Source organism: Lepidochelys kempii, chromosome 9, assembly GCF_965140285.1.
Source record: "Lepidochelys kempii isolate rLepKem1 chromosome 9, rLepKem1.hap1, whole genome shotgun sequence".
Taxonomy (NCBI): domain Eukaryota; kingdom Metazoa; phylum Chordata; order Testudines; family Cheloniidae; genus Lepidochelys; species Lepidochelys kempii.
This window is the reverse complement of record NC_136388.1, coordinates 153,439-165,989: the sequence shown is the minus strand read 5'-3', so window position 1 is coordinate 165,989 and position 12,551 is coordinate 153,439. Positions and strand designations below refer to the sequence as shown.

At 45.4% G+C, this 12,551-nt stretch overlaps 1 protein-coding gene across 3 annotated transcripts in view; it reads left to right on the top strand.

The window, feature by feature from the left end:
- The first annotated feature begins 365 nt into the window (after nt 1-365).
- MELTF (melanotransferrin) overlaps nt 366-12,551 on the top strand; it is a 78,087-nt gene continuing 65,901 nt past the window's right edge. For 2 of the 3 annotated variants that reach the window (XM_073358914.2, XM_073358916.1), the window contains exons 1-2: nt 366-648; nt 11,737-11,891. In XM_073358914.2, coding sequence (XP_073215015.1) covers nt 603-648; nt 11,737-11,891 — 201 coding nt within the window. In that variant the 5' untranslated portion in view covers nt 366-602. Of the gene's footprint in view, nt 649-1,316; nt 1,543-11,736; nt 11,892-12,551 lie in introns of all 3 variants that reach the window. The other variant, XM_073358915.2, reaches the window with a different exon arrangement.

Here is a 12,551-nt window from a genome sequence, read left to right as displayed (position 1 = left end):
ACTTAGGCCTCAAGGGAGGTTAAGTAGCTAGAGCTTTTGGAGGCAGCTTAGTGGGGTTTTTGTGAATCCCAGTGGGACCTGCTTCTGGGATTTAGGCACCTGAAGTGGCAGGTAGGCATAAGTTATTTTGTGAATCATGCCCACTATGCCTGTGATATTGAGTGAAAGGCATAACAGCATCAATGTGCACTTCCTGATCTCCATGTGGAAAAAGCTTGATAGCACCTGCTCAAAACAAAACAAAAAAATTCCTGGACACTTTATTTCACAATCTCACTCTACACCCATAATCGACATGTTATTACCCATTTGACCCAGCAGGTGGTGCTTAAGTCATAATTTGTTTCAGTGTCCCAGGACTCTTGCATTTGTAGTTTGCATTTCCTTTTCAAGACTGAAGTTAATGTAAACGATGCAGTTTTTTCCCTCTCCCTTTAGAATGTGCTGGAGTAACAAAGAGTAATTGTTATGCAGTGTGAGGGACTTGATTTCCAACAGGGAGTGGTCTGAAGAGGAGCAGACTGACCAGAATAAACTATAAAAGCATTGATTGCTGGAATTCTGAAGGCTGGAGACGGAGCAGAGAACACGCAGCTCTCATCATGAACTTCCAGGGCATATTTTGTCATCTCTGTTTCTTTCACACTGGTAAGTGCCTGGTAATCTCGAGGGAAGAGTTCACTGGGCCACTTGGTACGTCTGGGGTTGACTAGTCTGTGAGATGATACAGCACAAAGAGAATTAAAATAATTTCAGAATCACTTTATTTCTGAAGGAAGGAGGGATATGGTGGGAAAACAGGCAGCTGAGTTATGTGCCTTGGATTCCCTCTGTACTTCTCATTGCTACTCAGTGAGTTCAGAAGCGTTAAAAAGCTGCTCGTGAGGAAGAGCAGGAAACATGAGGTGTTGTGTTATGTAAGTGTGTAGAGTGGAATGAATGGATTGTTAAAAAACTGGCTAAAATAGACCCATATTGGTGGAGGGACCGCAAAGACAATGGGAAACCCAACGAGTGAACAACTGATACGTACCCACGGAAATCTCTGCCAGGTGGAATATGTGAATTCAGCATGGTTCTGCAGGTGTTGGACAATGGACTGAAATGTGTCAGGTGGCTGGGATTAGAGTTGGCTTTTGGAAAGAGACAGCAGTTCTCAGGTGGGACTGACAAAGATGGAAAGGGCCAAAAATGGATTCCATGGTAGCTTGGCCAGGTGGAATACTGGCTTGGTCAGAATGGACTATGTCTTAACCTTTATTGCGCTATGCTAATAAATGCCAGTTGACTAATAAATTCTACTCTGTTTTAAAAAGGCTACCTGGTGTCTGCCAATACTTGCTGAGATGTATTGTTCCCTGAAGAGTGAAAAGAGTCTTGGTCAGAGACTATCTCAGTTGGACTTGCTGGGCAGAGCTCATGGGTGTGAAACAGGAGTGCTAGCACCAAGAGGCTCAGTTGCAGAAGTGTTGCAAACCCCTTGACCTACACTTAAGAACAAGTGGGACCCCCTTGGGGATCTGGCACACTTTTCCTCCAAAGGTCTGTTTAAAAGCTGGGGCATAGCATAGATTCTGTGGATCCATGATACCCTAATATCCCCAACCTTTTCTGTTATGTACCATGCTTTGTGTTGCCTTTCCTTCACCCCTGAGGTGATTGCATTTTTTATTATTATTTTTGTCATTGTAGTACCTAGGAGCCCCAGTTGTGGACCAGGGCCACGTTGTGCTAGGTGCTGTACAAACACAGGAAAAAAAATACAGTCCCTGCTCCAGAGAGCTTACAATCTAAGTATAAAACAAGAAACAGCAACAGATGGCTACAAACAGGAGGTAGAGTACAAAGAGACAATATTGTCTAAATAGACAGGACAGATACAGGGTGCAGGAAGGGGTAGAACACACAAACAGAGTGAACATGAGGTAGTGGCAAATGCCATGTTACATCCACAAATTTGTTTTCTTTTTTGAAGGAGTGTGTGGGTTTACTTAGGAGGGAATCAGCTGAAGGGGAGGGTGATGGGAGGGGGAAAATGTGGAGTGAATTTGTGGTAAAGAGATTGGAGGGGAGGGGAGGGGAGAGGGAGAGGTAGGGTTGGAGCAAACAGCCAATGAGCACAGGGCAGAAAAACAGTTTTGCTTGGAATGTTCAGGGGCTCAAAGGTGCATTGACTGTTCTTATGCCTACTGGATGGCTATTTCTCAAGCACTTTGAAATCTTTCAGAAAGAAAGATGCTCCGTTTATGTGTAAAATAATCTTGTTTTAGTCCTCTTTGAGATGGCTCTTGTTGAAAGTCCCACAGAATATCAATGGCCCCAGACATTCCCCTGACACGTGTAAGTTGCAGTATCTTACACCACTACTGCACAAACCTAGTATTGTTTTGTTGCTAAAGGAGTTAATCGGCTGTTTACCTGTCTGTCTAACATAGGGCCCAGGAATGTATTTCAAATAGAAGTTACTAGCCCCCACCACCTCAGAGTTAGTGTACTTCTGTGGAAGACCAGAAAACTGAGTAAACTTGGGTTCAGAGACTAGCTTGCTGTTTTAATGCATGCTTGGCCAGCTGTAGCAGAGGACTCAAACCACAAGTCATCTCTATGTTTCTAGCCCCACCTCAAATAGGTTAACTCCCACTGGCAGACTAAAAGGCATCCTCTGTTACAAGTAGGCACCTGGCCAGATGCTGGGAGAAAAGCTGCAGTTTGGCAAGAGAGAAACTTCAGTTAAGCCCCTGTAAACAGAGTGAGGAAGAAAGAGGTGGATTCATGCTATTTCATTATTTCACTAGGAGCGTGGTGAAGCACTGGAATGCGTTACCTAGGGAGGTGGTGGAATCTCCTTCCTTAGAGGTTTTTAAGGCCTGGCTTGACAAAGCCCTGGCTGGCATGATTTAGTGGGTGCTGGTCCTCCTTTGAGCAGGGGGTTGGACTAGATGACCTCCTGAGGTCTCTTCCAACCCTGATATTCGATGATTCTATGTTTACACATGCTAGAAGAATGTGGAGCTAGGCAGGGGCCTTTTATCTTTCATAGAATCATAGAATCATAGAATATCAGGGTTGGAAGGGACCCCAGAAGGTCATCTAGTCCAACCCCCTGCTCAAAGCAGGACCAATTCCCAGTTAAATAATCCCAGCCAGGGCTTTGTCAAGCCTGACCTTAAAAACCTCTAAGGAAGGAGATTCTACCACCTCCCTAGGTAACGCATTCCAGTGTTTCACCACCCTCTTAGTGAAAAAGTTTTTCCTAATATCCAATCTAAACCTCCCCCACTGCAACTTGAGACCATTACTCCTCGTTCTGTCATCTGCTACCATTGAGAACAGTCTAGAGCCATCCTCTTTGGAACCCCCTTTCAGGTAGTTGAAAGCAGCTATCAAATCCCCCCTCATTCTTCTCTTCTGCAGGCGAAACAATCCCAGCTCCCTCAGCCTCTCCTCATAACTCATGTGTTCCAGTCCCCTAATCATTTTTGTTGCCCTTCGCTGGACTCTCTCCAATTTATCCACATCCTTCTTGAAGTGTGGGGCCCAAAACTGGACACAGTACTCCAGATGAGGCCTCACCAATGTCGAATAGAGGGGAACGATCACGTCCCTCGATCTGCTCGCTATGCCCCTACTTATACATCCCAAAATGCCATTGGCCTTCTTGGCAACAAGGGCACACTGCTGACTCATATCCAGCTTCTCGTCCACTGTCACCCCTAGGTCCTTTTCCGCAGAACTGCTGCCTAACCATTCGGTCCCTAGTCTGTAGCTGTGCATTGGGTTCTTCCGTCCTAAGTGCAGGACCCTGCACTTATCCTTATTGAACCTCATCAGATTCCTTTTGGCCCAATCTTCCAATTGGTCTAGGTCCTTCTGTATCCTATCCCTCCCCTCCAGCGTATCTACCACTCCTCCCAGTTTAGTATCATCCGCAAATTTGCTGAGAGTGCAATCCACACCATCCTCCAGATCATTTATGAAGATATTGAATAAAACCGGCCCCAGGACCGACCCTTGGGGCACTCCACTTGATACCGGCTGCCAACTAGACATGGAGCCATTGATCACTACCCGTTGAGCCCGACAATCTAGCCAGCTTTCTACCCACCTTATAGTGCATTCATCCAGCCCATACTTCCTTAACTTGCTGACAAGAATACTATGGGAGACCGTGTCAAAAGCTTTGCTAAAGTCAAGAAACAATACATCCACTGCTTTCCCTTCATCCACAGAACCAGTAATCTCATCATAAAAGGCGATTAGATTAGTCAGGCATGACCTTCCCTTGGTGAATCCATGCTGGCTGTTCCTGATCACTTTCCTCTCATGCAAGTGCTTCAGGATTGATTCTTTGAGGACCTGCTCCATGATTTTTCCAGGGACTGAGGTGAGGCTGACTGGCATCATCTCACAGATTAATGTAAGAGGTAATCATACACCTTGCCCAATGCACCCTTATCTTCACAGACCCTTGTGTCAGACACAGGGATTGGATATGTGACTGGAGTACTGTCATGGATGGATATAAGCTGTTCAGGAAGACAGGCAGGGCAGAAAAGGTGGGGGAGTAGCACTGTATGTAAGGGAGCAGTATGACTGCTCAGAGCTCCGGTATGAAACTGCAGAAAAACCTGAGTGTCTCTGGATTAAGTTTAGAAGTGTGAGCAACAAGCGTGACGTTGTGGTGCGAGTCTGCTATAGACCACCAGACCAGGAGGATGAGGTGGATGAGGCTTCCTTCCGGCAACTCGCAGAAGTTACTAGATTGCAGGCCCTGGTTCTCATGGGAGACTTCAATCACCCTGATATCTGCTGCTCTGTTTATGTGTAATACAGCGGTGCAAAGACAATCCAGAGAAGTTTTTGGAAAGGGTAGGGGACAATTTCCTGGTGCAAGTGCTGGAGGAACCAACTAGGGTCAGAGCTCTTCTTGACCTGCTGCTCACAAACCGGGAAGAATTAGTAGGGGAACCAAAAGTGGATGGAAACCTGGGAGGCAGTGACCATAAGATGGTCGAGTTCAGGATCCTGACACAAGGAGGAAAGGAAAGAAGCAAAATACGGACCCTGGACTTCAGAAAAGCAGACTTTAACTCCCGCAGAGAACTGATGGGCAAGATCCCCCGGGAGAAAAACATGAGGGGGAAAGGAGTCCAGAAGAGCTGGCTGTATTTTAAAGAATCCTTATTGAGGTTACAGGGGCAAACCATCCCGATGTGTAGAAAGAATAGTAAATATGGCAGGCGGCCAGCTTGGCTTCACAGTGAAATCCTTGCAGATCTTAAACACAAAAAAGAAGCTTACAAGAGGTGGAAGATTGGACAAATGACCAGGGATGAGTATAAAAATATTGCTCGGGGATGCAGGAGTGAAATCAGGAAGGCCAAATCACACCTGGAGTTGCAGCTAGCAAGAGATGTTAAGAGTAACAAGAAGGGTTTCTTCAGGTATGTTGGCAACTACAAGAAAGTCAAGGAAAGTGTGGGCCCCCTGAATGAGGGAGGCAACCTAGTGACAGAGGATGTGGAAAAAGCTAATGTACTCAATGCTTTTTTTGCCTCTGTCTTCACGAACAAGGTCAGCTCCCAGACTACTGCACTGGGCAGCACAGCATGGGGAGGAGATGACCAGCCCTCTGTGGAGAAAGAAGTGATTCGGGACTATTTAGAAAAGCTGGACGAGCACAAGTCCATGGGTGCTAGGTGCGTTGCATCCGAGAGTGCTAAAGGAGTTGGCGGATGTGATTGCAGAGCCATTGGCCATTATCTTTGAAAACTCATGGCGATCCGGGGAAGTCCCGGATGACTGGAAAAAGGCTAATGTAGTGCCCATCTTTAAAAAAGGGAAGAAGGAGGATCCTGGGAACTACAGGCCAGTCAGCCTCACCTCAGTCCTTGGAAAAATCATGGAGCAGGTCCTCAAGGAATCAATTCTGAAGCACTTAGAGGAGAGGAAAGTGATCAGGAACAGTCAGCATGGATTCACCAAGGGCAAGTCGTGCCTGACTAATCTAATTGCCTTCCATGACGAGATAACTGGTTCTGTGGATGAAGGGAAAGCGGTGGACGTGGTGTTCCTTGACTTTAGCAAAGCTTTTGACACTGTCTCCCACAGTATTCTTGTCAGCAAGTTAAAGAAGTATGGGTTGAATGAATGCACTATAAGGTGGGTAGAAAATTGGCTAGATTGTCGGGCTCAACGGGTAGTGATCAATGGCTCCATGTCTAGTTGGCAGCCTGTATCAAGCAGAGTGCCCAAAGGGTCGGTCCTGGGGCCGGTTTTATTCAATATCTTCATTAATGATCTGGAGGATGGTGTGGATTGCGCCCTCAGCAAGTCTGCAGATGACACTAAACTGGGAGGAGTGGTAGATACGCTGGAGGGTAGGGATAGGGTACAGAGGGACCTAGACAAATTGGAGGATTGGGCCAAAAGAAATCTGATGAGGTTCAACAGGGACAAGTGCAGAGTCCTGCACTTAGGACGGAAGAATCCAATGCACCTCTACAGACTAGGGACCGAATGGCTCGGCAGCAGTTCTGCAGAAAAGGACCTAGGGGTTACAGTGGACGAGAAACTGGATGAAAGTCAACAGTGTGCCCTTGTTGCCAAGAAGGCCAATGGCATTTTGGGATGTATAAGTAGGGGCACTGCCAGCAGATTCAGGGACGTGATCGTTCCCCTCTATTCGACATTGGTGAGGCCTCATCTGGAGTACTGTGTCCAGTTTTGAGCCCCACACTACAAGAAGGAAAATTATTATTGTGAACTTGTAAATGGAATAATAAAGAAGACAATATGTATCCCTGAGCATCCATGAACTGCCTGATCACCTAACACAAACCAAACTGTCCCACTACAGGACGCCTTATCTTTTCTACTAAGTCTTCTGTTCATTTCCTCTGAAGCACCTGGCATTGGCCACGGTCAGAAAACAGGCTACTGGTCTAGATGGACCGTTGGTCTGACCCAGTATGGCCATTCTTATGTTCTTAGGGTCTCAGACCTCCTATAGCTTAGTGGCCTAGTGAGAAGCTTGCTTCTCTCTTCAGTAATGCATGTTGGTCTGAAAATTGGTTGAGAAATGTCAAGTTTCTGGGTCTTTTTTTCTAGTGACTTAGAAAAATCACTGGTTTCAGAGTAACAGCCGTTTTAGTCTCTAGTCGCAAAAAGAAAAGGAGTACTTGTGGCACCTTAGAGACTAACCAATTTATTTGAGCATAAGCTTTCGTGAGCTACAGCTCACTTCATCGGATGCATAAACTGGAAAATACAGTGAGGACATTTTTATACACACAGACCATGAGGAAAAAAAAAAGTGAGGATGTTATTATACACACAGACCATGAAAAAATGGGTGTTTATCACTACAAAAGGTTTTCTCTCCCCCCACCCCACTCTCCTGCTGGTACTAGCTTATCTAAAGTGATCACTCTCCTTACCATGTGTATGATAATCAAGGTGGGCCATTTCCAGCACAAATCCAGGGTTTAACAAGAACGTCTGAGGAACGGGGGGGAAGGAATAAACAAGGGGAAACAGGTTACTTTTTATAATAATTCAACCACTCCCAATCTCTATACAAGCCTAAGTTAATTGTATCCAATTTGCAAATTAATTCCAATTCAGCAGTCTCTCGTTGGAGTCCGTTTCTGAAGTTTTTCTGTTGTAATATCGCAACTTCATGTCTGTAATCGCGTGACCCCCACGAACATGACACAGTTCTGTGGTGACCTAGAATCCTATTTTCGACGTCTCCGACTCAAGGAATATTTCCAACACACCTCTGAACAACATACTAATCCACAGAGACCTCCCTACCAACACTACAAAAAGCAGGATTCTAGGTGGACTCTTCCTGAAGGTCGAGACGGCAGACTGGACTTCTACATAGAGTGCTTCCGCCGACGTGCACGGGCTGAAATTGTGGAAAAGCAGCATCACTTGCCCCACAACCTCAGCCGTGCAGAACACAATGCCATCCACAGCCTCAGAAACAACTCTGACATCATAATCAAAAAGGCTGACAAAGAAGGTGCTGTTGTCATCATGAATAGGTCGGAATATGAACAAGAGGCTGCTCGGCAGCTCTCCAACACCACTTTCTACAAACCATTACCCTCTGATCCCACTGAGGGTTACCAAAAGAAACTACAGCATTTCAAGCTCAAGAAACTCCTAGAAAAATCACAAGATCAAATCCGCACAGACACACCCCTAGAACTCCGACCTGGGATATTCTGTCTACTACCCAAGATCGATAAACCTGGAAATCCTGGGCGCCCCATCATCTCAGGCATTGGCATCCTGACAGCAGGATTGTCTGGCTATGTAGACTCCCTCCTCAGGCCCTACGCTACCAGCACTCCCAGCTACCTTCGAGACATCACTGACTTCCTGAGGAAACTACAATCCATCAGTGATCTTCCTGAAAACACGATCCTGGCCACTATGGATGTAGAAGCCCTCTACAGCAACATTCCACACAAAGATGGACTACAAGCCATCAGGAACACTATCCCCGATAATGTCACGGCAAACCTGGAGGCTGAACTTTATGACTTTGTCCTCACCCATAACTATTTAACATTTGGAGACAATGTATACCTTCAGATCAGCGGCACTGCTATGGGTACCCGCATGGCCCCGCAGTATGCCAACATTTTTATGGCTGACTTAGAACAACGCTTCCTCAGCTCTCGTCCCCTAACGCCCCTACTCTACTTGCGCTATATTGATGACATCGTCATCATCTGGACCCATGGAAAAGAAGCCCTTGAGGAATTCCACCATGATTTCAAAAATTTCCATCCACCATCAACCTCAGCCTGGACTAGTCCACACAAGAGATCCGCTTCCTGGACACTACAGTGCTAATAAGCGATGGTCACATAAACACCACCCTATACCGGAAACCTACTGACTGCTATTCCTACCTACATGCCTCCAGCTTTCACCCTGACCACACCACACGATCCATTATCTACAGTCAAGCTCTACGATACAACCGCATTTGCTCCAACCCCTCAGACAGAGACAAATACCTACAAGAACTCTATCAAGCATTCTTACAACTACAATACTTACCTGTGGAAGTGAAGAAACAGATTGATAGAGCCAGAAGAGTTCCCAGAAATCACCTACTGCAGGACAGGCCTAACAAAGAAAATAACAGAACACCACTAGCCGTCACCTTCAGCCCCCAACTAAAATCCCTCCAACGCATTATCAAGGATCTACAACCTATCCTGAAGGATGACCCATCACTCTCACAAATCTTGGGAGACAGGCCAGTCCTTGCCTACAGAGAGCCCCCCTCAACCTGAAGTGAATACTCACCAGCAACCACATACCACACAACAGAACCACTAACCCAGGAACCTATCCTTGCAACAAAGCCCGTTGCTAACTGTGCCCACATATCTATTCAGGGGACACCATCACAGGGCCTAATAACATCAGTCACACTATCAGAGGCTCGTTCACCTGCACATCTACCAATGTGATATATGCCATCATGTGCCAGCAATGCCCTTTTGCCATGTACATTGGTCGAACTGGACAGTCTCTACGTAAAAGAATAAATGGACACAAATCAGATGTGAAGAATTATAACATTCATAAACCAGTCGGAGAACACTTCAATCTCTCTGGTCACGTGATTACAGACATGAAAGTTGCGATATTACAACAGAAAAACTTCAGAAACAGACTCCAACGAGAGACTGCTGAATTGGAATTAATTTGCAAATTGGATACAATTAACTTAGGCTTGAATAGAGACTGGGACTGGTTGAGTCATTATAAAAAGTAACCTATTTCCCCTTGTTTATTCCTCCCTCCCCCCGTTCCTCAAATGTTCTTGTTAAACCCTGGATTTGTGCTGGAAATGGCCCACCTTGATTATCATACACATTGTAAGGAGAGTGATCACTTTAGATAAGCTAGTACCAGCAGGAAAGTGGGTTGGGGGGAGAGAAAACCTTTTGTAGTGATAAACACCCATTTTTTCATGGTCTGTGTATATAATAACATCCTCACTTTTTTTTTCCCTCATGGTCTGTGTGTATAAAAACGTCCTCATTGTATTTTCCAGTTTATGCATCCGATGAAGTGAGCTGTAGCTCACGAAAGCTTATGCTCAAATAAATTGGTTAGTCTCTAAGGTGCCACAAGTACTCCTTTTCTTTTTAGTAAAATCACTGTCATCACTGGTTTTAGACTACTGACATCACTAGAGTTATTCCTGAGTTACAGTGATGTAAGTAACATCAGGCTCTCTGTCTTAGTAACTGGTGCAGTGCAAAGCAAAGTTTATAGGATTAGTGAGGTTGTTAGATTTGCAGCACCCAGAGTTTTTCAAACTGGAAAATTTGTCATAGCCCTGGCCTGTTGAGTGCTGGTGGGATAGTCTCAACAAAGGCAGCAAAGTCTGATACAGACTATAAACCGTACAGCCACTGTGGATGAGTACAAGCTATATTAGGTTTGGAGAGAGGCTAAAAGGGAGGAAGCCTCAAGTAGCAAGCGAATAAGAGCAAATCCTGACCCGGGTCCATAAAAAGTCAAAATTGTAAAAGTGTGTATTGAATTTTCATTTGTGAATAAGGCACATAGGCCAGCTACATGTACAAAACCTGGTTGTAGCTACTGATTAGTTGATATGCTCGTTTGTATGTACAGTTACCCAAGTTACATATGCAAATATCTGTTTACCCAAACAAGTGTTACAGTTTAGCTAGCAGGTACAGTTTAGATAGCCAGATCAGTTTCCTTCATTGGTAACTGAAATCTACCATGTCTGACCTGTTCCCATGTATTTATTTGTATATCTCATTGAGTGACTGGGGAGAGGACCTCTTTCGGTCCAGTATCATGTCGGCAACTTTTCTCTTCTACTCTCTTCCAATTCTTATGCCATGGTCTCTGAGCATCAGGGATTGTTTGTTTGTTTGTTTGCTTGTTTAAGCTGCTAAAGGAACTGGGCTTGACCCAAGCCAGTACATAGTGCTATGCTAGATTGGGACTTCTCTATAGGAGCCATTTGCTGCACAGTGTAATTTTAAACAATTATTCCAGCTCTTAAGGTTGCGGATAAAACCTTCTGAGTGTGCCCCAGATTCATAGTGATTCTACAGACAGATGAATTCAACAGCTCTCAGGTCAAATGCTTCACTCTAAATATTACTACTCTTGCTATGTATGTAGTTTAAATAGATATTTCTTTTCTTCATGATAATAAAAAGTTAGATAAACCCAAGACACCATGTCTTAAGTGACTGGATTTTACTGCTGATAATTTACAATATCTCTAGCAATTTCAGGTTAACAAATCCTAGAAGGTACTCAGAGTAGGACAGTGCTAGCTACATCAAAGCTCAACTTTTTGCCACACAACTAAGGGAACTGTGGAGATTGAATAAATAAAATACAGAGGAATCAAGGTTGTATCATTTTCATAGGTGGTGTGGGTTCTTTGTATGCACTTATTTGCTTTGTCGTGCATGCAGCGCCTATATCAGCATGTGACAATATGAGAGATGGACCCAATCCTGCTCCCATTTACGTCAATGGCAAAACTCTCATTGATTTGAATGAAAACAGGAGTGGGCCCTAAGGCCATAGCTTTGAACAGGCCATGAATTTCTGTGGTCTGGCTCTTCTGTAATCAGTATGCAGGGAGCGCAGTTATAAAGGCAGTGTTTGTTAACAGAGTTTTCCCTTGGTACTTTGTTTCAGCTCTGAGCCTGCAGCATATGAGGTGGTGCACTGTCTCTGAACAAGAACAGGCCAAGTGTAATGACATGAGTGCAGCCTTCACTGATGCCAACATCTTTCCCAACGTATTGTGTGTTAATGGCGGCTCAGCCATTAACTGCATCCATATGATCAAGGTGAGTTTGAAGTCATTACATTAGTGTCGATATAGCTTCTTGCTATGCCTTATAAGGCCACTTCACCTTGCGTGGTCACTTAGAATATGTACTAAGTACTTATGCTACATGATCTGTTCGACCTTGTGTCACGGAGTCTCTGGGCGATGCTCTGGAACTACTCCATACGAAGCCAGTCAGGACTCTGGGGGAGCCTCCTCTCTGTCTCCAGGGCAAGAGGCTTACACAGCTTTGAACTTCCTGGGTTTGACCTTGGAGTATTCAGCATCCCCTTTTCACACTGTGTGCTTCCCACAGTGAGTCCGCACAGGCGGGGTTCCTGGGGAAGCCAGGGGGCCCTGCGCCCCAATTCCGCAGTCAGACGTGACTCTCAGCCAGCCAGTAAAACAGAAGGTTTATTAGACGACAGGAACACGGTCTAAAACAGAGCTTGTAGGTACAGAGAACAGGACCACTCAGTCAGGTCGGTCTTGTGGGGGCAGGGAGGCCAGAGCCCCATCTGGGCCTCCCTCCATTTCCCCAGCCAGCTCCAAACTGAAACTCCCCCACCCCTCCTCTGGCCTTTGTCTCTTTCCCAGGCCAGGAGGTCACCTGATCTCTTTGTTCTCTAACACCTTCAGTTGGCACCTTTGCAGAGGAGGGGCCCAGGCCACCAGTTGC